The sequence below is a fragment of the Emys orbicularis genome, chromosome 24 (genome assembly GCF_028017835.1).
Source record: "Emys orbicularis isolate rEmyOrb1 chromosome 24, rEmyOrb1.hap1, whole genome shotgun sequence".
NCBI classification, from domain to species: domain Eukaryota; kingdom Metazoa; phylum Chordata; order Testudines; family Emydidae; genus Emys; species Emys orbicularis.
This window is the reverse complement of record NC_088706.1, coordinates 16,292,774-16,318,960: the sequence shown is the minus strand read 5'-3', so window position 1 is coordinate 16,318,960 and position 26,187 is coordinate 16,292,774. Positions and strand designations below refer to the sequence as shown.

Genomic DNA, 26,187 nt, shown 5'->3' with positions numbered 1-26,187 from the left:
AACTTGTAGAAAGTAATAATATGGGGAAACAGAACAGACAGTTCAGGAAATAAGTTTATTTTACATTTGTGTGTATTTAAAGGGCTCTGGGAAGTTGTACACGACCTTCTCCAAGACCTGGCAAGAGTGAACTGTACAATAAGGCCATTAGTGACAAGAGTAAGTTTTAGAAAGATATATTAGATCTCCTTCCAAACAAAACCTAACCTAATACAAAAGAAGTACTAAGATACAGAACAAGAATTTAAGCACGAGGTTTTCAAGCTTTGCCAAACACAATATTACAGGGAAGTCAGTGATCAGTTCACCCCCTTCAACATCATTTGATTTAACTACCACAGAGTGATAGCCATCTCTCTGGACTTTTCCTCTTGCCAAATCACATAGGAAAGGGGCGATTAGACTTCCTGCTACACTTCCTCACTGAATGACCAGTGCACACTGCATTAGCTCAGGCATCCCTCTTGCAGGCTACTGTCAATAATGCACAGTCGCATACACATTTGCTCCTGCAACTACATATTGACACAATGACCTCTGAGCCACATTTCCCTTGGGAAGAGATCTCTTGCCCTGCTGCAGCTGAGATGAGGCACAAGGAAAACAAACAAATTGGATGCGTGCACTGAATGTGTCAACAGTAACATTTCCTATAGCTCTTACTCCACATTTGAGCATTTAAGTGACCAACCGACAATGAGCTTCCACAAAGGATGTAGGCCTGAGGGTTTGAGTCTAAAATGAGGGACTCATGCCATGTTGGTTCAGTTATAAGAATGCTCCACATCATGTCTCATGAATGTATTATAATTATCATACGTTTAAGTGAGGAAATGTACCAGCCAGATGTCCTTAACTTTATTCTGTTTTTCTGTGCAGCTCCCTGGCCTTGGTTTAGCATCCACAGGTGTTCAAGTCACTAACTGAGGAACATTTCAAAGCTAATCGAAGTACCAGTGTTTCAGGGTCTCTATTCCATGGGTCTCTTCACAGACTTTTTGGTTATGCAAAGAAACTTCCTTACTGACTTCAAAGGACAGGTCCTGTACTTTCTTGAAGCTCCTGCAAACAAGTCAGACAGACTACAATTAGCCACAGTAATTGCTTTAACTTAATTAAATGAGCAGTAAAGTGGTAGAAGATGGGGATTTGCTTACCAATATAGCAAGAACTTGGGGGTGTTGTACAGGGAGAGGTCCCTGGGTTCAGTCATGAGCAGGCCTGTGAGTTTTTCCATTTCATGTTATTTCTAGGGCTGTCAAGCGATTAAAAAAACTAATCATGCTGCTAAACAATAGAATACCATTTATTTTAAATATTTTTGGATGTTTATTACATTTTCAAATATATTGATTTCAATGACAACACAAAATACAAAATGTACAGTGCTCACTTTATTTTTGATTACAAATATTTGCACTGTAAAAAACAAAATAGTATTTTTCAATTCACCTCATACAAGTACTGTAATGCAATCTCTATCATGAAAGTTGAACTTACAAAGGTAGAATTATGTTAAAAAAACAACAACAACAACAACAACAAAAAAACCCGTATTCAACAATAAAACAATGTAGGCTCTCAAGTCTTGCAAGTCCACCCAATCCTATTTCTTGGTCAGCCAATCACTCAGACAAACAAGGATGGTTACAATTTGCAGGAGATAATGCTGCCTGCTTCTTGTTTACAATGTCACCTGAAAGTGAAAACAGGTGTTCGCATGGCACTGTTATAGCTGGCGTTGCAAGATATTTACGTGCCAGATGCGCTAAAGATTCATATGTCCCTTCATGCTTCAACCACCATTCCAGAGAACATGCTTCGATGCTGATGATCGGTTCTGCTTGATAACGATACAAAGCAGTGCGGACTGATGCATGTTCATTTTCATCATCTGAGTCAGATGCCAGCAGCAGAAGGTTGATTTTCTTTTTTGGTGGTTTGGGTTCTGTAGTTTCTGCATCAGAGTGTTGCTCTTTTAAGACTTCTAAAAGCATGCTCCACACCTCGTCCCTCTCAGATTTGGACGGCACTTCAGATTCTTAAACCTTGGGTTGAGTGCTTTCGCTATTTTTAGAAATCTCACATTGGTACCTTCTTTGCATTTTGTCAAATCTGCTGTGAAAGTGTTCTTAAAACGAACATGTGCTGGGTCATCATCCGAGACTGCTATAACATGAAATATATGCAGAATGTGGGTAAAACAGAGCAGGAGACATACAATCCTCCCCCCAAGGAGTACAGTCACAAATTTAATTGACGCATTATTTTTTTAACGAGCATCATCAGCATGTCCTCTGGAATGGTGGCCAAAGCATGAAGGGGCATACAAATGTTTAGCAAATCTGGCACGTAAATACCTTGCAACACCGGCTACAAAAAAGTGCCAGGCGAATGCCTGTTCTCACTTTCCGGTGACATGGTAAAATAAGAAGCAGGTAGCAGTATCTCCCATCAATGTTGAAAAACTTGTTTGTCATATCCATTGTCTGAACAAGAAGTAGGACTGAGTGGACTTGTAGGCTCTAAAGTTTTATATGTTTTGTTTTTGAATGCAGCTCTGTAACAAAAAAAAAATCTGCATTTGTAAGTTACACTTTCACGATAAAGAGATTGCACTTCAGTACTTGTATGAGGTGAATTGAAAAATACCCTTTTGTTCATCATTTTTACAGTGCATATATTTGTGAACAAAAATAAAGTCTGCACTGGTTTCAGAGTAGCAGCCGTGTTAGTCTGTATCCGCAAAAAGAACAGGAGTACTTGTGGCACCTTAGAGACTAACAAATTTATTAGAGCATAAGCTTTCGTGGGCTACAACCCCGCACTGTGCACTTTGTATTTTGTGTTGTAATTGAAATCAATATTGAAAATGTAGAACATCCAAAAATAATAAATTTCAACTGGTATTCTATTGTTATAAGTGTGGTTAATTGCAATTAATTCTTTTAATAGCAATTAATATTTTAGTTAATCGCGTGAGTGAACTACGATTAATTGACAGCCCTAGTTATTTCAACTCTAGTCTGCTTCTTGGGGGAATATTTACCCTACTGCATTATGTCCCTCTCCCACCTCTAGTGGAGGTTCCAGCAGCAAGCCTTTACTGAAGTGGTGACTCATGTGGTATAGCAGGGGAAAGAAATTGGGTCCAGGATCCTCCCAGGGACATACATTGATGCAGAGGGGAGGTATAATCCATTACTTGAGCCTCTTTGCAAAGCCATATGGAAGAATGGGAGAGCAGAGTCATGGCCTTCTTCGCATTCTTGTTCTTGAAGACAGAGTGCTGCAGCCCACACTGCCGATCCCTGCAACCCACACCCCTGATATCTGCTGTTGTCTTGTCTTTCAGGACTTTAGGACTGCTAGCCTTGGTTGAAATTTGTTTGGAGGAGTCATTATGTGTCACAGTAACCACCCCCTTCTGTGATCCTTTCTCAAAGGAAAGATGTTTTCTTCATTGCCTTTTGTGCAGGTAGATCTTTGGGGGTGGGAACGAGGGAGTAAATGGGTGTGTATTTCTTGTTCTGTAGGGGAAGGGGTAAAATCTGGCCATTCGTGGCCAGCTCTAAACAAGGGTACAGGAGCTAGGCTTAGTGGCACTAGCCATTTCATATATAGATTGTCTGAAGAGGTTATAGGACCCACAGATTTTTAAACAGATTTTAAGATCCGTTATAGAACTCTGGAGTCTTCAGCATGATTTTGTAAATACCTTTCAAGTTCTGCATCCATTTTGAGAGCAACTTCCTTAAGTTCTTTCAGTACTGGGAATGCCTTTGAATTTTCTTCCAAGTAGCCAGGCGCAGCTTCCACCAAAAGACTTTGTGTGACAGCTAAATGCTTTTGTAAATCCTCTACGAAAGAGCAAATGTTACAGCTATTATCACTGAATGTACAGTGGCACCTGTTAATAATATACATTTGAAAGATGTCAGCAGCTTGAGTGGTCACCCAAGAGCTTGAAGAACAACTGAGCGTACTGGTGAACACACAACAGGAGCATATTACTATGAGAGCAAAATTGTCTTGAATTACATTAGGACTAATCACAGCAGGAGACTAGGTAACTCGCTCAATTCCGTTTGGGAGATTAGTAGGTTCTACAGAAAGTTGACAAGCCAAGACCATGTATTGCTACAACAGGAGCGCAAGCTCCATTTATTCAGAATTCCTTGGCTAGTTATATGTTGCTATTGATACATTATCCAAATGTCAAACCTTGCAGATACTTTCAGTAATAATGAACCCTCTTATAAATGCTACACAAATGCTCTTAGTTTAGTGTGCTCTGCTCTTCTTACAGAAAAATAAATTGGATGGAAGCAGCTTATTAACTAGAGATGAACAAATATGCAGACAAAGCAAAGCTTGGGACTAACGTTTCAGTGTCCCCTCCATAGAAAATCCAAGGGCAGCGAACAAGAGACATGCCATGGAATTAACAAGATTATAGTTACCTTTCAAGTCACAGAATTACAAGAGTCCAGTATACTGAAGAAAAAAAAAAAAAGCAAAATCCTGCTCATTTGGAGTTTTCATACCCAAATATGTGTGTCTATTTCCTTCTATGTGAATGTTCTTCATGGGAAGCTCATGTCTAGTGGTATCCAGGGCAGTCGCAAAGGTTTTATACTCCTCCTTAAACTGTTCACAGACAGTAAGAAGAGGAGCAAGGACTTCAATCTGGAAAGAAAAAGGGACACATGATAACCCAGCACCTCAATGCAGAGGAGCCACTCTGAAAGAGCAGACAGAATGTGTTATCTGGTTTATCTTAAAGAATAAAGTGAGATTTGAGTCTAGTTCAGTATTAAAAAGATCATCAATATGGTTTAAAGAAATCAACCAATTCTGTGGCTGTATCATCACATACTCCTATTTTTTAAAAGTGCTACCCCTCCATGTTTGAGAAGGCCTGCTCCAATATCTGTTTCTTCACTTCCTCTGTTTGGAAGTGCTGCCAACGCAGAAAATAAACTGAAAAAATGAAGATGTTTTGTTCTAACCTGTTGGGGTAGTTCTAAAGGGATGCTTAAATCACTATTAGAAAGGCTCTTGGTGTTTGGTTATTATAGTTTTACAATGTGTTCCCATTAAGTGATGTTTTAAAAAAGTTCCCTCAGCTACCACTGCCAAGGTGAAGCTGCTGCCACCTATCCCAATGCATCAAAGTCCATTGCAGTTTTCCTTATGCTGATCCCATGCCGCAAAACAGAAAACACACTGTAAGGAGATGCCATTGTGTCACATCCCACAACCCAGGAGGTGATTAGTGCTTCTGCTCTGGCCCCGATAACTGTAGTAGCCCAGGATGTTTGGGGCCAGATGCTGTGCTTCGCAAGAGGTGTATCACAGAAGACTAAAGGATGTTAGTGTGGCTTTAAGCCTTACATGCCTCAGATTATGAGCTGCTCTGGTGACTGGGGCACTATCACCTCCCCACAGCTCAGAATATGCTCTTGCTCTGCCTTCAGACCTCCATGTGTTTCCTCCAGTCCATACAGGAGAGGCCAGCAAAGCAGGTGCTATAGGTATTCTACCCCCTTTACATTGCCTGAGAAGCATAAAGTGCCACAGCAGGGTTCAAATTTGATGCTTTTTTGTTTGAGGCACAAAATGTACCAAAAGGCCAAAGGTTGCTTCTTCAGAGCACTTGCAAACTGCAGAAGAAACATGAAGTGTGATAAACTAACCTGTTTATCCAGCACTTCTTCAAGCTTCTGCTCTCTCTTCTTGAGCAATAGTTGGCGTTTCAGCTCGTACAGCTTTTTTTGCTGTTTTTCCTTTTCTTCACACAATATTGATAAGTTTCTTTCACCTTTCTCCTCCAGCTGGGCAATATTTTTTTCTATCTATGAAATCCAAGAATGTATTTGGAGCCAATATTAAACCACAGCTAAGTACTTTAAGGGTTAAGTTATTTCCAAAATATTTTTAGAGAGAAGAGAAATTCAAACAAGCTTGAATTCAGAAGTTAACTCGCTGTATGCGGTGATTTTTCTGTACCTTATATAGTTACTAAAATGCTATTATATTCTGTAAAGGAAGATTCTCACCTCCATGATCATTTACTACAGCTCCCTGAAGTCAAGATGGCATCTAGTCTATAAAGGGCAAACTTAGGAAGTGTGCAAAGGTAGAGGGGGAAAAAAATTTATCTGAGTTTTCAGAGGGAGATGTGTCATATGCCCTACTCATCCCCTCTGACATGACCATCCCTTCTTCAAAGGTTTTCACTGACTTCTCCTCATCTTCTGTATCATATCCACCCAGGTCTTCAGAATCCTGTACCAGTCTCAACTCCCCACCTTGTCCACTTCACTCCAGCCAAGTCAAACATTTAACCACTCCCCTATGTCATCAGGTCCCTTATTTCTTCACCTTCCATGCAGCCTCTAATACCAAATCCCCCACCACACCCCATTTGACTCTACTCTCTCCTCCAAATTCTCCCCCAAACATTCTTCTGCCATTAGGTTTATAAGCTATCATATCATAAGAAACAGCTATGTAAATCTGTATCATTAACCTCAGTGACTACCTAAGCCTATTGCTGAATCACTTGTCCTCCCATCCGTATTCCCCTCCCACTATGGTGCTCTCCCTCCTTAAATCATCCTAATTTAGATTGTAATCTCTTGGGAGCAGGGGCTCAATACTTTTGTCTATAGTATATAATGCACACTTATACCACTGCAAAAATAAGAACAGTCATTCAAAGCGTGCACTTCGTCTGGAAATTGGAGGCTCCTCCCAACTATCTCAGCAGCTTTCTCACTCTGATCATTATTTAAATGAAGTGCATGGAATGCTGTATATGAGAAAGTGTCTGAAGTGAATCACAATTGCATAACCAAGGATATCTGAAGCACAAATTTAACTTGTGTGGGGCAGAAAGGTTGTTTCAGTTATATTTAGAAAGTTTTCCAATAGTCTATGTTTTTTGTAGCTCTAGAATACGAAACATTTGACTATTTGTATCTTACCTTCATTGATGCATAGATTAATAGCAATGCCTGAGATTCCAACATCCCAATCACATCATCAGGATCAGAAGATTTCTTAAGGAAATCAAATTTTTTTAAAATCAATGGTAGCACACATTTAGAAATTAAATACAAACAAGTATTTCTAAACTAAAGTTTGAGTCTGTGTTCGAAGTAGCATCTCTGATCATTACCGGTATATTTGCAAACAAAGTCTGTCCTGTTATCACCAAGTGTCAACTACACACAGACTATTGTTTTTTTAAATGGGTGTATTTCTTAATAATGGAACATTTCTCACTTAACAGCATGGAGGCTAGTTATCTTTGTGTTATTGTTCTTTTATCCTGTCACCTTACCTAGTGTATTCTCTGAAGGATTCACAATACCGCTAGAGGATATGAAGTTTCTATGCTGTGTTGGATGAATCGTTGTCAACGTAAAAGGGACCTCAGTTTAATTTTCAAGTACTCTACTATACAAGTCATGGGATTCAAGTAGCCTACATGCATATTTGTGAACATTGGGACATCATTAGAAAGCATGGGTAAGAGCACAGCAAGGTGAAGAACTAACTGGAAGACTAGCCAAAGTAAGAGTAGAGTTTAAGAAGAAATGGAAGCTGGACTCATACAATGGAGTGCTGGTGGTATACAAATCAAATCCCCACCAGCAGAGACCATGTGAGCCTTTACTAATTGTACTTGGTCACACTTTAGAGGACAGATATGCTTGGTGACACACTAAGGTGAGGCCTCCATCCCTGTAGTGACATGAAGAAAGCACCATAGTGGATTATACATTCTCTATTCCTCCATTCAAAATGATATTGGATACTCAAGGTGATACTTCACTATACAACATGGCAGCTGTCAGAACAAAGGATATTTTGATGCTTTGATAGAAATTTTAGAATGCTTAGGATAGGGTGCATTTCACCGGCAAAATGCAGATCTTTTTCCTTAAAAAGGAATGTAAAATTTTACATATAGAGCTGAGGTTAGCCCAGTATAAGTAGGTCCAAACCTAATGAGCTTTACAGCCATGGCTGAATTTGATCGATTACATTTCCTTCTGTGAGCATTTATCAGGCTATTTTTAGCAAAGCTGCTTGTACCCAATGCTTTTAGTTTTATTGGCAGCTTCTTTATTCTAGTCCTTTGGGAACTACTGCATGCAACATTAACCCACAAGCCCTACAACAGCTCTTCAGCCCATAGTAGTCCTTAGTGCTTTCAAGATGACAACACTCTCACCACCACAACACACTACAGAAACACTTGTTACCACATGGTTTCTGGGGACAAGTCTTCATTCCTCCCTGGAAGTCTTAACTCTTGCTGCCAAAGTTAATGATGAACAAAAATCCTTATTCAGTACATTCCCAGTCAATACAGCGGTGTCAATTTCCAGCTAATTTAAAGTGTCACTTACTGAATTCTGTTCTTTTTTTCGTGTTCTTGATTCTGCTCTGAAGAGAGACTTTGAACCAGGAATCTTTTTTAAGAGACTTTTGTCTAAACCACAAAAGAAAAAATATATATAAAAAAATAAAAATCTGTACACACACAGCGCTTCTCTGCCAAAATGCTTTGAGTGAGACAATCAGCTTCTTAAAAAAAGACAGTTTTAATATGATTTTATGCAGGGTGGATAAAAACTGATTTAAAACTTTTTAATCAGATTTTATTTTATTTAAAGTAAGTTTTTTTTTTAAAATGACATCTGAATTTAATACAAAATATGTGAAGATCTAAAATTATAATCTCTTAAAACATTTAAATAAAAAAATAATGCTGACTCCATGAGCCTCTAGCATAAACTGAGTTAAAGGCTATTTTTCCATGTAAAGAAAGAAGCTTCTCTGATTCCAAGGTCAAGCTTTATAAATATGGCACAATGGATCATGTACGATATTAAGGGGTTGTTTTGTTTAACATAAATAAATTTTACATACGGTCTTGTGTGTTTAAATTCCAGTTACCATCCTAATGCAGCTTGACACAAATCATGAGCAAAAAGTTAGTCACCATTTTTTAACATACTAAAAATGTACAATTAATAAGAATCTGAAAATACTCAGCTATGCATTTACTTAAATGAATATATATAGTTATAGTGTACCTTCCTAGGTAGCAAAAATACATATCAAATCTAGTGTAAAGGCCCTATTTAGTTGTAAATCAACATCTTTTAATGGTTATATAATTGAGAACGTACCTTTCTTTAGAAAATAAAGGAAGTACAAAATGGAAGAGGATTAAAATCCATTATTTAAATCAAGTCTTTTCACTTGGCGATTTAAATTGCTGATTTTAAATTGCCTTGATTTAAATCAATCCACACTGATTTTATCAAGGGAAGAAAGAGCCCAAGCAGACACAATCTATTCCTGGCTCTGATACTGACTCGATGAACATGGCCACACCAACTTTTCAAAACTGGCCTCTAATTTTAGGTGCCTACCTTCGAATACCTGAGGCATAATTTCCAGAAGGGGTGAGCGCTTACAAAAAATTCAATATGTTACTACTAATCAGAGTGGTGGATGCTCTGAAAATCAAGTCCTAGGAATTTAGAAGTAGGGCACCCCAAAAATTGAGGATTTGAAAATTAGAGGCCACACTTAAAAATTTAGGCCTCACCTCACTATGTCAGTTTCTCCAATTGCAGAATGAGGGTAATAGTTTACCCTCTTTTGTAGTATGCTTGAGATCTTCAGAAAAATGTTAAATACCATTAACATTCCTTTTAACATCATTGTTAAAATTAGAATGCGAGTTAAAGGAGAAAACTTACCATTAATAGCTGAGAGATCCAGGTCAGGTCGAGCAATTTTATGGCCCTCTAATAAAGTGGACTGCAAGTCATCTTTTCCCAAGATAGTACGATTTAGTGTGCTAGGGGCAGTGCCTGTAGAAACATACGTTATTTTAGTGTGGTAGAACGTAAGTGAGCAGCCCAGAACACCTAGTTCTGCAAGTTCACAAGCGCTTGCACAATAGCTCTTTTTTTTTTTTTTAAAATAAAACACACCACAGAAAAGTGTCATCTGGATATTGCCACCTTTTTTGTCTTCCAAAAGTCAACAAACATAGCAGGTGTAACTTGCTGCAGAATTCCTTTTAGTTGGGGTTCAACTTGTTCAGAATGCGGCTATCTTAGCCATTTCATAGCTTGCCAACATGAGCAGAACCCAAATGAAGTAAAAGGTAATGTATATGTGATTAAAGCTCTACAGAAGTAACGCTGAATTAAAATAATTTTAAAATATTCCTTTCCCACATTACCAGACTAAACTGGATGATCACCTGGACAAGTGCTCAGACACTGAGAGTCACATACAAGATCATTGTACACACATGTAGATTTGCAACATTACTAGTGATTTATATGTTGTGGGGTTTTACTGTTCATTCGTCTAGATCTATACAAAAAATTAGAGAAGTATTTTTGGGTATTAAAGTAGCAGCCCAATCCATCTACAGAATGACAGGTATCTGCTTATTCTAGAGAATTAATATGGTGTTTCATTTCTAGATAGATTAGTTCTACATTCTCTACACATATTACATTAAAATACAATAGTATTAAGTATCAATGACAGGAGTCACAATGCTGCTATATTGTCAGATAAGGGGGGGAAAAGCTTTTGTAGGCCTCTAGACTATCTAGTCTATGATCTTTAGATCAGAGGTCTCCAACCTTTTTACGCCCAAGATCACTTTTTGAATTTAAGGGCAACCCCAGATCTACCCTACCCCTTCCCTGAGGCTCAGCCCCTTCCCCAAAGCTCCACCCATTCCACCCCCCCCTTGCTTGCTCTCCCCCACCCTCACTGGGCAGGGTAGGGGGGTGATGCAAGCTCTGGGCTGGGACCAAGGGGTTTGCAGTGTGGGAGGGGGGTCAGGGCTGAGCCTGGGGCAGGGGTGCGGCTCCGGGAGAGGGGTCAGGGCTGGGGCAGGGACTCAGGGTGCAGGAGGCTGCTCCTGCCAGGCAGCACTTTCCTGAAGTGGTTCCTGCTGTGGCTGCCGCTAAAGCAGGGTCTCTGCCTATCCAGGCCTTATGTCACTCCTGGAACGGGCCAATGCGCCCCCCCAGCAGGGCACACAACTCCGCGCTACCCCTCTCCGCAAGCCCCGCCCCTGCAGCTCCCATTGGCCGGAAACGGGGAGCAGTGGCCAATGGAAGCTGCGGGGGCGGGATTTGCAGGCAGGAGCAGCCACAAAGGGAGACCCTTCCCCCCCATCTGGGCCATCTGGCCACTTCCGGGAGCAGTGTGCTGCCGGGGCAGTCAGGGAGCCTGCCTTAGCAGCAGCCCCGCTGCACTGCTGGAGATCGCGATCAACTAGGAGATCCTCTAGGATCGACCAGTTGATCATGATCGACCAGTTGGTGGTCACTGCTCCCGCAGTGATACTACAGCAACACAGGTTGAGATAAGTCCATAAAGAATAGTTTTGCTAAACACACACACAAAAAACCCCCACTTACTTGTGGTGGCTTTGCATTTCTGAAAAAGACCTTTTCTTCCAGTTGGGGTTTCCCCTTTTTCAGATCTTTTTACACCAGACACTACAGAGGAATTTGCTGAGGTATTCTGCCAACCAGAAAATAGAAAATATTCCAATTTAATTATGAGTAAGAGGTGTAATGTCCTGTCTTGGCTCCTACTTCATTACAGAATTTCACTAATAGACAGATAATTTAAACAAACAAACAAAACAAAACCCAAAACACTGCCTTGGGGCATCACAATGCTTTGCAAAGTCACATAAGAGGCCTGGGCTTGGCTTTAATTCCTTATCCTGATTTTTCTCTCTGGGACTTGGTGACAGCTCATAAGAATGCAGCAGGGAACTCTCAGTGACTGGGGTTAAAGAAACCCATATTGTTTAACCAATAGTACTAAGCAGAGTGGATGAGCTCTTACAGCGTCAGAGGCTGCCAAACATATTTCTAAACCATAGTCTAGTCTCTTTAAAAATATTTGTTTTTCAGTTGACGCCTGATATATTTCACTTTTTAAAATTGCCTTCTTCAATCAGCTTTCATTTTATTATCTTAGAGGCCAGCATTTTTTTTTAAAGCAGGTAATTTGAAACCAGACTTAACCTTCCCCACAGGTTTTCTATCATATTGAAGGTAGCGAGCCTTCACAACTCTTCCACCTGAAAAGAAGGGGAAAAAATGAAATCTGACCAGCAATAAGACTATTTATCTCCATCTAAATTACACCACTCTCAGCACCGTGGCGACTAAGCATTTAGGCAAATGCACGACATAACGATATAAATTATAACCGATGAATATTTTACTAGTGGGATTTCCGGCTCATGGTGATTATTAACCCCTTATTTAGCAGGAGGAGGAGGCAGGGAGGAGCTATACACGCGGGGGGGGGGGGGGGGTGAACGCGGGGGCGGCCCAATGTCCCTGGTCACAACCCGCAGGACGCGCTGGAGGGTGAGGAGAACGGGCAGCGGCACGGATCCGACACAGGTGTCTCCGGGGAAGCAGAAATCGGCGGATTTTTACCTACGGGCCCACCCGGTCCCCACCACCCTATCGCCCACCCGCAGCGCTGCCCCTACCTTTAGGCCTCGCCCCCGCGCTCCCATCCGGTTCAGCAGCTCCCTCCGCTCCCGGGGGCACCCTACACAAACACGGGCACGCGGTTAGCGCACACTTAGGCGGGGCGAAGGGCCCGCTCGGGCTCCGCCCCGGGGAGAAGGGGCAATAACGGGGCAGCGCCCCTCACTCACCCCGCCGGGCTTCCCGCCGCCGCCATGCCAGTCAAACTTGCCGGGCAAGCGCTGAGCGAGGGACGCTCTAGCCCCATCATCGAGTTCATAACGGAGCAGCTAGAACGCCCACTTCCGAGCCTCGCCCCCTGCCGGCTTGGAGGGGAAAGGCAGACGCAGCTATTTCCCGCCCCTGCCACCCCACCCCAAGTCCTTGCAGGGACCTTGTACCTTCGCCCCCGGGGGACCACGGCCAGTAGCTCGGGGAGCCAAGGTGGGCAGTAAGCGCAGGACAATACATTCACTGGGACCCTTCCGCCAGCCTGCTCATGGCCTCGCTGGGGCACCAGAAACCACTCCCTGCTTATACCTGCCAGCCAGGGTCACCCATCTGCAGCAGGCCATGATCCAGTGGTTCCTACCCTAAATGTTAAAAATTATGAGTCAGCACCCCTTCCCCCCCGGCAAATCATGAGCTAGGCTTAAAAATCGTGAGCTAAAATATTAATTGTTTCTTTCTTTCTTGTTTCTGAGTCTTTGGGAGTAGGGGGTAATATTGTCAAGGTTTATCTGCCATCACAAGTACTAGGGGTTTACCTTTTTTTTTTTTTAAATAAAAGCTCAGATTCTCATATATTATTTTGACTCCAGCATCTGGGACTTTAAGGAAAAAAACCTAATTATCATGAGATTCATGTTAAAATTGTGAGAGTTGACAACACTGCAGATCTTTTAAGGCTCCTGATTTTGGCCACCCTTTCCTGCAACTGGAACCTCTCCTGTGTAACAGAGACGTAAAGGGACGGAAGTGAGGATGAGACACTAGGCACCAGCAAACCAAGAAACCAAGCACGTTTTCAGGGCAGTTGCACTCTGTTTGTTTTGGGTTTTTTTTGCTTTGGCAGTTGCGCTCCTGGAGGGTTTTTTTTTTTTTTTTTGCTTGGGGCGGCAAAAAACCTAGAGTCGTGGTCTCAATGGGGTGATGCTAGTCTACAGGTGAGATCAGAGTGGCTAGGAATGTGTGTGAGAGAAGGAAAGGTATCAATTCGATCTCCTTTTTCATGCAGCACTGACCTGCTTCTTGGTGCTGAGCTGCCACCTGGCGCACTAAGTGCAGCTGGGCATAGAGCAAACCCAGTGCTTACTTTGTAATGAAAGAGATGTTGGGGCTCAAGCAATTTTTTTACATTCGTAACTGATGCAGCAAGCCTAGAGGTGCTGGGCTATGAACTGCCAAGCCTAGAGGTGCCGGCAGAGCCGGCTCCAGTGTTTTTGCCGCCCCGAGCGGCGGGGAAAAAAAAAAAAAAAAAAGCCACAATCGCGGCACTTCGATGGCAGCTCTACCACCGCCGCTTCATTCTTCGGCGGCAATTCGGCGGCAGGTCCTTCCCTCCGAGAGGGACTGAGGGACCCCCTGCCGAATTGCCACCGGACGTGCCGCCCCTTTCCGTTGGCCGCCCCAAGCACCTGCTTGCTGCGTTGGTGCTTGGAGCCGGCCCTGGGTGCCAGGGGCTCAGCCCTGGCACAAATCAAGCACCAAGGAAACGCAGAACCTGCTGCCCCCCGCCACCCATTACTCCCAGTCCAGTGCCTCTGGCTACCCCAAATATTGCCTTCCAGGAGCTGAGCTCTGCTGCCATCTAGCGGGGTGGGTGCGCTGTTTTTCACTGAATTTTAGGGTTTGTAGGAGGCTGATGATAACAGTAGGGACCAGAACTTTGCCAGGCAATAACAAGAGTTGAATGGAGTCGGCTGTGCTTTGTAGCTACCCAGTCACATCACAATCTGCTCCCCTGCCTGTCTAGCCGGGAAGAGGCTGCGTGGCTCATAGGGAATTTTTCTTTGCTGGCTCACATGGCCTATGTACATCCCCGCGATGGAGTCTGGGCTTCCCAGGCACTTGTCTAGTAACATCTGTTCCCGCCTTGTACCCACCGAGGCTGCGGAGAAACTGCTCCCGGGATGAGCGCAGGAGCGGGAACAGAAAAGGAGACAGCTCTGCAACCGCGAGGCTCTCGCGCGCGTGCGCACTAGCTGCTCGGAGCGCCTGAGGCTCTGCCCGGCGTTGCCCTGTCTCTTCCCCTCAAACGCGGAAGTGAGCGGTGCCTCAGCGGGGCCTAGTAGGAGGGGTCGCCGCCGGGCTGGGAGTGATCGACCAACCGAGCCGCCAAAGGAACGCGATGGAGAGCGGGCCTTTGCCCCACTCATTCCTCTCCCTCGGTGGGTGAGCGGGAAGGGGCTGGTGTGGGGGGATGGGGAGGCCGGGGGCGGTTGGGGGAGGGCGTGGGGAGAAGGGGGATGGGGAGGCCGGGGGCGGTTGGGGGAGGGCGCGGGGATGGGGAGGCTGGGGGAGGGCGTGGGGGGGATGGGGAGAACAGGGGAGGCCGGGGAAGGGCGTGGGGAGAAGGGGGATGGGGAGGCCAGGGGTGGTTGGGGAAGGGCTTGGGAGGATGGGGGCAGTTGGGAGAAGGGGGATGGGGGTGCTGCAGCACCCCCTGGATTGAAGTGGTTTCCTTTATATACAGGCTTTACAATTTGGTTCAATGGTTCTAAGCACCCCCACTATACAAATTGTTCTAGCAGCCCTGGTTGGGGGGAGAAGGGGGCTGGTTTGATCGGTGGGGGGAAGGTGTGGTTGGAAGAAGGAGTGTGGGATGGTTGTGGGGAGAATGGAGGCTGGTTGGGAGGAGAAGGCGGTAATGCTATATAAAGTTCTTCAGATGGGAGTTGCTTTGTGATGGGTAATGGAGAACTGGAGGCTAACATGGGAAGTGTCATACAGGGGGCGATGGTGGGAGGAGGAGAGTCCTGGAGAGGAAGTGCGGGAGGGTGGGTTGAATCAGATCCTCTATAAATACATGGGGGGATCTGTAGCTTCAAGCCCTCTCAGCTGGTGCAGGGCTTGCCCATGGGATTTGGGAGGTTAGGGGGAGGAAGACACATTCTGGTTGCCCCAACTCCCTAGATAAGGTCCTTCAAGGTTTGCTTGGGGAATCGGAACTACTTGGAACTGTTATTGGCAGTGGAGTTTGGTTTTTCCAGCTCATAGCTATTTCCTAAGCCGTTCTGGTGCCTGGGCTTTGGAAGTAAACCCAAGCACGCGGGTGTGATTGTGGGTGCTCTCTGTTCCATGCTCTACAACTGAGACCAGTGAGCAGGAGGCACTACAGACCTATCTACTGTACAGGCTGCCTCAGGCCTGTAGTGATGGGCAGACTCCTACTCTGTGCTCAAGTTTTAAGAGAAAGTGCCTGTAGGTTGTACTATGCTATGCTGCATCTATCTGCATTGCTGTGTTTAGCAGACAGGATTGCAATGTGGTTACTATTGCCACTGTGTCTTATGTCCAAAGAATGTTAAGGTCTTAAAGCTAGGAAGCTTACATTTTTTTCTAGCTTCCTGTACTTTGACTAGAAAAATGGCTGAAGACTAATATTCATATCGTAACTAGTTCCATTTGTGAGCATCGTGGGGAATTCACAACTTAGAATTTCTGAATTTGGTGAGAAATAAGCAATGCCCACAACAGTTCTCCAATTACTTGTTTCCATCTTCCGTAAGATGGTAGCAGAGGTCATGGAGGTGGTCTTAGACTTCTGACATGTGATCAGCTTTTCAAGGATGATGGCATCAGTACCCTCCACACACAACACTTCAAAGTGGATTAATATCAGTTTGCCTGCTTTCCTATCTGCAGATAAGATATTTATTGCAAGCATTCAGAAGGGCTCAGGAATTTCAGACCTATTACTGGGCCAACAGGAGCAGTTGTCCTAAAATTGTCATGAGGCAATCCTACATTCCAATTAGCACATGAATATTCACCCCCGTTGACTTCAGTAAACCTTTGGTTTCTTTATGTTGTATCTCATCAGGAACAGATTTATATAGAAAAAACTGAAGGAAAAACAAGACGGCTGTGTTTATAATTCTCCACAAGCTGTAAACTTTGTGGAGAGGGGTATATATACTTATTTGCCTAAAAAGATTCTTCTTCTTCAAAAGTTTTGACTCTTTTTCCCTTTAAAGTTGCATGATGCTATTATCCAGAATTTATATAAAATAGCACAACTAAAAATGCAAAATTTTAACATTTCCTTGCCTTAAGAAAAGGAGTAAATTCAGTCACTCTAATCGGGTGTGACATATACGACAGCATATCACATCTGGTTGCAGTGTACCTGAATGATCAATAGACTTTAATAAAAGCAATTGTTGCTTCATTTCAATTTATCAGCTCTTCTCTTGTTATGCTTACACTGTAATCCATGTTAATCTCTGCCATTCCATTGACTCTGGCAGTGTGCTCTAGAAGACAGAGCACTGAACTGGGATTCAAGAGACATGGGTTCTTTTCCCAGCTCTGTGTTTGGCCTGCTGGGTAACCTTGGGCAAGTCACTTCCCGCCTCTGTGCCTCAGTTCCACCATCTGTAAATGACTGGCCACCTTTCTGAGCTCTATTGATGGATAGTACTATATAAGAGTAGGTAGTGATGGTGGTGGTATTAATCAGCATCCTGTATTTAAATGCTTTCCTTTTTCAGTAGTCATTCACTTCTGTACTTTACCCCCAATGAACTTCGGTGTTGGAGTGGGTGATTCCCATTGGAGACAATGTGGGAGTTTTTTTTTTTTTTCCAAGCAACTATTGTGCCATTGCTGCACCAGTGTGCTCCCTTCTTGTCCCATTCCCAAAAACCAGGGAAACACCTAAATTTTAAGCGTTGGTGCCCAGGCTTACTCCCAAGCGTGGGAGAGCCCACAGTGCTATGTACTAGATTTTTTCTGCTTAGCTTCCTTACTGTATCAAGTTGAACCGTGCTTTCTTGCTATACTTGAGAATGACTTAATAATGGCTTAATAAAGAGCGTTTTCCAGAAGTTGACTCTGTTATGCTGTATGTCAGTGAAATGGGGCAGCCCAAAAACTCAGAAGTTCTAGCCAGTATAGGAATAGGGGAGTTCTTAGGTCTCTGTTCCAGTTTTGCTATGGAACTTAAAATGCTTGTAGGGCTGAATAATTTAGAAACCGTAAATGCAGCTGATGAAAAATTTAAATGAGACCTATCCATAATTGAAACTTCGTACAGACGGAGCTTTCTGACAAATAGTGATTCAAGCACTAGACCTGTTGAACAATCTGATGTATGAATAAACTGTTTGACTCATATACTTATAACCCAAGTCTGCCCAGCTTAAAAAATGACCTATTAGTTGGAAGGACAAATGTCTTGTTTCTCATATCTTAGGAATTTGGAAAGAAAAAACCCTTAAATATGTAATCTTGGTTGTCTCAACTCTTGATAACTTTTAACTGATTTTATTTAAAGATCCCAGGATTTGGTACTTGTTCTTACACATTTATGGTGTGGAAAGTGTGTGTAATTTTTAAATAACACACTAAGAATTTCTACAGATACATTGCTTATGTCCCAAATATAAAATGTCCTCAGCTTTGAATCCCAAATACAAAATATTTCTCTTTAAAATTGATTTGGTATACCATACTTCAATACTAACAGTGAGAATTGGCATTTATTCTATCTGATTTAAGGTATAGTTGATTGATGTTTATATATAAACTGATCAAAGTATTCTCCTTGCCATTATACAAAATAGATATATATTGCATCTCTAGGGACTTAAAGATTGTAAAAAGTGCCTCTGAATAGATATTGTTTAATTTATTTTTAACTAGACGTTTCATGTCTATGTAGAATTCCTTTCTAGCATTTAGCCATGATCTTAAAAATAGTTTAATATTTTTACACTGTTAAAATGGGGGTTAAAGAGGAACCTCTGGCCATATATGGAAGCAACTTTAATTTAAGAACAATGTCCAATAGGTCATTTGTATGGCCGTGGCTACACTCGAAACTTCAAAGTGCTCCCGCGGGAGCGCTCCCGCAGCAGCGCTTTGAAGTGCGAGTGTGGTCACGCGCCAGCGCTGGGAGAGAGCTCTCCCAGCACTGCAGGTACTCCACCTCCACGAGGGGATTAGTTTACAGCGCTGGGAGCACGGCTCCCAGCGCTGGGGCACTGTTTACACTGGCGCTTTACAGCACTGTAACTTGCTGCGCTCAGGGGGGTGTTTTTTCACACCCCTGAGCGAGAAAGTTGCAGCGCTGTAAAGCGCCAGTGTAGCTATAGCCTATGTGTGATCCTCATGTGTGGAGGAGATGCATCTTACCTATGGTGGGGGGTGGTAAAAAATAAGCGTCCATTTAAAATAGACTTGGGCACTGTATTCCTCAGGTGCCATGAACTTTAGCTGCAAGAACTGTGCTTCAAGGCTTGATGCTACCAATCCTCAATTTGCAAATACAAGCATACAAAAAAAAGTAGATTGAAAACTTCCCAGAAGTCCCCTGTCTCAAGCAGAGAGAGCGCTCCAGGCATCATATTTAAAATTCTTCCTTGTATAAAAAACTAATAAAATAATAATGGGTGGCACATCCGTGAAAGGATTAGCAGAACCTCTTTGTTTTGGTCTTTGACTTTACTTGCCTCCTCACTGAGGTCAGTTTCTCTTGTGTGCCTTGTTTTGTTTACTGATTACATCAAGTGCCTTTTTAATAATGAAGTGGAGCATGTAGAGTTGGATTTACCTGGGCTTTATTATGATACCGTATACAATATTGAGTTTCAATTGGTAACATGGTGGAGATCTTTGCAGAGATAATATGCTCTACTACTTCAAAGAGCAATGGTCTTTAGCTGCACAGTGTTTGTAAAGCTGTTTCAGATATGCCTAGATTATGGTATGGCTGAATAAATTATTTCTAAACCCCATAAAACGTAGAGATAAAGTACCTTAAGTGAATTCTCATGGGTGTAATTATAGTACCCAGCACAATGGGGACCCAGCCTCCTTCAGGAAACTAGGCCCTAGCAGAGTACTACTACTAATTGAATGAAGAACCGGGGGAGAATCAACATGGCTTTTGTCAAGGGAAATCCTGCCCCACCAATCTATTAGAATTCTTTGAGGGGGGCCAACAAGCATGTGGACCAAGTGATCCAGTGGGTGTAGTGTACTTGGACTTTCAGAAAGTCTTTGACAAGGTCCCTCACTGACTCTTAAGCAAAGTAGGCAGTCATAGGACAAGAGGGAAGGTCCTCTCATGGATCGATAACTGGTTAAAAGATAAGAAACAAAGGGTAGGAATAAATGGTCAGTTTTCACAGTGGAGGGGTAAATAGCAGGATCCCCCAGGGACCTGTACTGGGACAAGTGCTAGTCAACATATTCATAAATGATCTGGAAAAATAGGTAAAGAGTGAGATGGCAAAGTTTGCAGATGATAAAAAAATCATTCAGATCCAAAGCTGACTGCGAAGAGTTACAAAGGGATCTCACAAAACTGGATGACTGAGCAACAAAATGGCAGATGAAATTCAATGTTGATAAATGCAAAGTAATGCACGTTGGAAAGCATAATCTCAATTATACAAAATGATGGTGGCTAAATTATCTGTTACCACTCAAGAAACAGTGGATAGTTCTCTGAAAACATCTGATCAATGTTCAGCAGCAGCAGTCCAAAAAGCTAACAATATTAGTAACAATTAGGAAGGGAATAGATAATAAGACAGATAATGTCACTATATAAATCCATGGTATGCCCACACCTTGAATACTGCATGTAGTATTGGTCACCCCATCTCAAAAAAGATACATTAGAATTGGAAAAGGTACAGAGAAGGGCAACAAAAATGATTAAGGCTATGGAACAGCTTCCATCTGAGGAGAGATTAAAAAGAGTGGGACTGTTCAGCTTGGAAAAGAGACAACTGAAGGGAGATATGATAGAGATCTTTAAAATCATGAATGGTATGGGGAAGAGTTATTTACCCCTTCACATAACACAAGAACCAGGGGTCATCCAATAAAATTAATAGGCAGCAGGTTTAAAACAAACATAAAGAAGTACTTCTTCACACAATGCATAGTCAACCTGTGGGACTGGTTGACAGGGGATGATGTGAAGGTCAAAAATATAACTGGGTTCAAAAAATAAGTAGGTGAGTTCATGGAGGATAGATCTATCAATGGCTATTAGCCAAAATGGTCAGGGACGCAACCCCATGCTGTCCTTATGACTCTGACTGCCAGAAGCTGGGACCAGACGACAGTGGATGGATCACTGAATAATTGCCTTGTTGTGTTCATTCTCTCTAAATCATCTGACACCTGCCACTGTCAGAAAACGGGATACCGTTCTAGATGGACCTTTGTTTCTGACACAGTATGGTCATTCTTATGTTCTTAAGAAAATCACCAGGAAAGACAACATTAACATCCAGGCCACCTTCGTTCATGCACTTTGCCACACAATCCTCATGGTATCCAAACAAGCTCCGACTCTGCCTCCACAGCTAACTCCATTTTGTTTCCACCATACAGCCACACACATCTTATTCCTCTCAATCTCACTTAATAAGCACCATAGCCTTAATTCTGACATCAGATTAATTTAGGTAATAATGCATTATAGGCTTTTGAAGTAAAATTATGTCCAATAGAGATCTTAATTTTGCTGAGTTCAGAACTAAGCTGTGCATCTGAGTGTGATTCAAAGGAATTGGATGTGTGCATTGTATGTGATTTGTAGGGACTTTGGGGTCTGGGCAGAGTGGGGCTGTGATGCAGGGGCTTGAGGGGTGGTAAGGAGCAGAGCAGGTAGTTGAGATGGTGGGGAATACCTCCTCTACCTTATGCAGCACTGAGCAGCAAAGCTGAGGTTGGGGTGGGGATAGGGTGAGGTAAGAAGCATGCTTGCTCCCTTTTTCCCTGCAGCCTCCCCTACTATATTCCAGCTTGTTCTGTGATAGGAAGCCGATGGCAAAGACTCTTTGTCCCTTGGTTTCCTTGATTACAACAGTTAAGAAAAATGTAATAACGTTTAGCCATCAAAAACCAATCTTTGATGATGTTTGATTCAGGATTAACTAATGTGGGAAATTACAAGTCTAAGAGCATTAAAATAGTTATAGTGAATCCAATAAAATCTTACATTTGTATGTAAAATATCCAGAAAGAAGGATTTCAAGTTGCTTAGACTTCTCAGTCTGCAGCTGATTGTAATATGAACATTTTCAAGAGAATTCAAGTTTGTTTTTATTGAAAGAAGTGGTACATGTTTGGGAAGCTCAATGTTAATTTAAGGGATTTAAATCTTGCTTTAAGTGGAAAAGCTCAGTGCAGCCTTGGAGTTGTTGGGGCACCTCTATAATATCCTCTCTTATGGGAGATGGAGAATTTCTCCTTTTCAGTTTAAGAAACCGTGCTGCTGTCATAGTCAATAACTGTATGTTTCTGAAGCAAAGAAATAATTGAAAATTGGTGTTCCACATTACTCAGGGACACTAGTATCTTGTAAAGTCTGTGGTTTGAATTAAATATTACTGAACTGTATTTGACTTTGGATATCAGGCACGTATTGTTGCTATTTTCATGTTGAAAAATACATAACAATGAACACTGCCAAAATAAAATCATGCATCTTTGAAACTGTGTAGTATGAGTAAGCCCCTTTGTTTTCAGTTTAAACTGATTTTTACCAGAAAAAATCCCGGGTTTTACAAAAAGCATTATTCTCTTTTTCTGATTTTTACCCTACTTTTGTATCATTCAAATATATAAAAAATAACTTATTAGGAAAATACAGTACATTGCATGAGATATATGTATTCAAATAATACATTAGTCTGTTTCAGAGTAGCAGCAGTGTTAGTCTGTATCCGCAAAAAGAACAGGAGTACTTGTGGCACCTTAGAGACTAACATAAGCTTATGCTCCAATAAATTTGTTAGTCTCTAAGGTGCCACAAGTACTCCTGTTCTTTTTACATTAGTCTGTGTGGATATGCAAAGCTGCCAGTTGAAGTAGTCTAGAAGATACACACAATAAACAAACAGGCATGAATGCAAGCTCTGAAGTGCGTACACATCTTACTCCTGGGGAAATTCTGCACCAAAAATTAAAAATTATGCACACAATATTTTAAAATTCTCCATATTTTATTTATCAAAATAACGCAATATAATCACGTTGGTTTCAATTATTTTGGTAATTTATTTAAACTACAATACAATGGATGGAGAATGGGAGTGGGGCGCATTGGAGAAAATTCTGAAACCCCTTTGTCTAATAGTAATGTAGCTAGGTTTGACCCTTTATTTCTAGTTATTAGTCAACAAATATATGCAGCCATATGCTCAGTGTTACATAATAGGCAACTGAAGAGCAGGTGATGGCTGGGGAATCAAACTCACAATTTATATTGGCTACTGACCATCTCCAGAAAAGTCAGCAGCAAACAGCTGATAGAGCACATTTTGATAGGAAATTTTTTCAGTCAAAAAATTTAGCTCAGTTCTAATCACTAAAGCACCATAAGCATTTATAAGGCCATACTGTCCTTTATACCACTCTGGCAATGTAAAGGAGCCTTAAAACTTTTACACCTGTTTTATACTCGGGGAATTCACAAAGACAATGGGAACAATTCATTAAGCAGGCAGGCAGGCTGCTACATTTGCTCTTCCTGAGGGGACAGAGCCTGCCCCACGCTTTCCTTCTCAGAAACACTCTGATGCCCTGCCCCTCCATGCCAAGTGTGCTGCAATAGCAAGCAAGAGGGAAAGAGTGCCTCTCTCTCTCACACACACATGACTTCCCAGACCCCCCACAGCAGTGATTTACGTCTCTACTGGTTGCTCCAGGTGCCCAAACCGACCTGCTTGCACTGTCGGGGGGGGGGGGGGGGGGCGGGACGCGTGGCCAATCTTGTGGCTTCCCTTTGTTTCCCCAGCAGAATTCATTTTTCTGTAGGGAAACAAATAAATCTGCGGGGAACATGAATTATGCGCACATGCAGTGATGCAGAATTCCCCCAGGAGTAGCATCTGAACATACTGATGAATCTCACGCCCACCACGTACGCATTTCAAGCTGTTAGCTGGCAACGGTTTAAATATTTGATACACTAAAATGGGAAGAAAACAAAAATCTGTATCAGAACACAAGGCAGTATTTGAAAGTTTAAAAAAAACAAAAACAGGAGGAGAGAATGAAGTTGAGTCTATGCGCTGCAAATGGTGTGGCCCAATTATTAAATGTAAATATTTATAGGCTAATAGTTCTAAGTCTACAATAGATAACTTTTCATTTGAATAAACAGTTTCATTTCTGGATTAGAGACCTATTGTTTTCTTAAACTCAGAGGTGGCATTATGTTTTGAGTTCTGTTTTAGTTCTGCAGCAACCACATTGAATTCCATTCATCAAAGCATTAATCTACTGAATACTTTTCCCCCTGTCCTTCCGTCCACTAAAATAAACCCCTATATTTACCCAGAAAAATTAATTTTTTGCACTGATTTTCATCTGTTTTTGTTGTAGTAGAAATAAACACAGATAAATTCCTGGGGGGAAAATAAATAAAATAAAACCTGAAAACTAAGGGCCCTAAGTATGAGGCAGTCCAAGTGTACATGAAAATGGAAAGAACTGAAATATATGAACCGTTCTTCCTGCACATTTTTGTTGTAATGGTAGCTTTCCCTTTTTAGCTTCAGTATGATTCACTGGATAAATATGCAGCTTCAAATTATGGCCTTATTTAAACTAAACAGCTACCCTATACTGGTTGAGGCACTGTCCTGTTTTCCAATAGCTTACCAGATTGTAAAATAGAGAGTGTTCTTATGTACTTTACAAAATGTAATTGATATTATTGTGGCTCAAGAGCAGTTTGAAACTATCTACAGAATTAGTCATTGAAATTTGCTTGTTAGCCTAGTTTCCCAACTCCAATGTCTTCCTCTTCACATTGTCTGTCTGTGCAAGAAGAGAATTTAAAAAGTTAGTGCTAATCACTTGGTAAAATTAAAGCATGTTGCTTCCCCTCTCCTCCACCCAAAGAAAATGATTTGTGTTCTGGGATGTTGCTCTTCTCCAATGATGTAAATGGCAGCTACTCCCTTCTTCTGTGACAGAGTGAATGAGACGCTCTCATGTTGAATAGGTTATTGTTTGGGAAATCTTCAGTATACTCAGTGCTGAGCAATTTGCATGTACTTAGCATAAAAATGAATATTGGTTTAAGCAGTGATCCTTAACAGACTGATTATATTAGTGCCTCTTGTAAGTATTCTGTTAATATTCTGTATATTATATAGTCAGAAGGGAAGAGTAATGAAAACCGAAACAGAAAAAAAAATAGGTTTTGCTATTTTGTTGCTTTCCCTGTTCCAGGCTGGCAGGTATCCTTGCTCCAGACGAGGTGGTCAGAGAAAGGGGACCTATAATTTTCTATAATTTCGGCTTCAGTTTACCTGTCTTGCCCTATTGTTTCAGATTACATTTGCCTCCAATCTCAGCAGTCACATCAATTTGGCTTGCTGAAGCCTGAAAGTACTTTCCCAAAATATTGGAAGAGGAGATAGAGATGATGCAAGTGCAGCATATATAATAGTACTTCAGGTTGCGATAAGAATAGTGAGCTATGCTTTGTTAACTCTTTTGCAGCACACGGATTCCATGTAGTTGTTCCTCTGTTCATGTCTGCAGAGGTAACAGAGTCTGGTGGACTGGGATCCAGGTCTGGGAGTCAAGAACTCCTTAGTTCTAACCATGTCTTAGCCAGTGACCTGCTGCGATCACGGCCAAGTCACTTAATTATCTCTGTATAAGTTTCCTCCTCTGTAAGATGAGGGAAATACCTGCCTCATAGCTTTGTGAGGATTAATAGTTTTTGTACAATGTTTTGAAGATGAAGGGCTAAGTGCTATTTAAATTATTAGTTTTTAATGCGGCAAGGTTCTATTTGTATTAATACAACTATAAAAGGGAAGTAAACAAGAACGACTGAAGCCAGTTGTTGGCTCATGTTGTCAGCGTGCATTGCCCACTTGCTAAATTTTCAGACAAGCATCTTTCATGCTCTCTCGCATGCTGCCTCTCAGACTTGTGAGGTGCTCCCTATAAACATCCATAAAGCTACCTCTTTATTCTCCTTCAAATCCTTCCTTAAAACTCTCCTGTTCTGTGACAGTGCTGCTGCTGGTGTGCAGAAGCCACTGCCTGTCATGGTGACCAATATTGTCTCATTGTTTTCTTGTACTCCCTGTCTTTCTGTATCCATCCGTTGTCTCTTGTCATATACTTAGATTTTTAAGCTCTTTGGGACAAGGACTTTTTGTTCTGTTTGTTCAGCACCTAGTACTATGGGATCCTGATTCATGACTAGGGCTCCTCGGGTGCTACTGTAATACAAATAATAAAAAAATAACATTGCTTAGGTCATATGATAAATGTCCTACTTTAAATCAATAAGGAAATCAAGAGAGGCGGAAGAAGATAATTTTATCTGAAGGTCTGTGGTTTGGTTTTTTTTGTATCAGCCTAGATATCTAGTAGTTCTCCAGTAGTACATCATGACTTC

The 26,187-nt window shown here is 41.9% G+C and overlaps 2 protein-coding genes across 2 annotated transcripts in view; one reads left to right on the top strand and one right to left on the bottom strand.

Moving 5' to 3' along the window:
• On the bottom strand, nucleotides 1-25,887 carry HAUS8 (HAUS augmin like complex subunit 8). Its single transcript, XM_065422365.1, is given in 12 exon segments — nucleotides 1-1,062; nucleotides 3,719-3,860; nucleotides 4,548-4,689; nucleotides 5,700-5,858; nucleotides 6,993-7,067; nucleotides 8,427-8,509; nucleotides 9,792-9,905; nucleotides 11,487-11,592; nucleotides 12,108-12,163; nucleotides 12,587-12,736; nucleotides 12,739-12,856; nucleotides 25,747-25,887. Coding segments are annotated over 12 exon segments (1,407 nt in total). The 3' UTR covers nucleotides 1-941.
• The window catches only part of MYO9B (myosin IXB), a 78,217-nt gene continuing 66,894 nt past the window's right edge, over nucleotides 14,865-26,187 (top strand). Inside the window, exon 1 of the mRNA XM_065422395.1 lies at nucleotides 14,865-14,956. The gene's annotated coding sequence lies outside the window, so the exon portion shown is untranslated. The remainder of the gene's footprint in view (nucleotides 14,957-26,187) is intronic.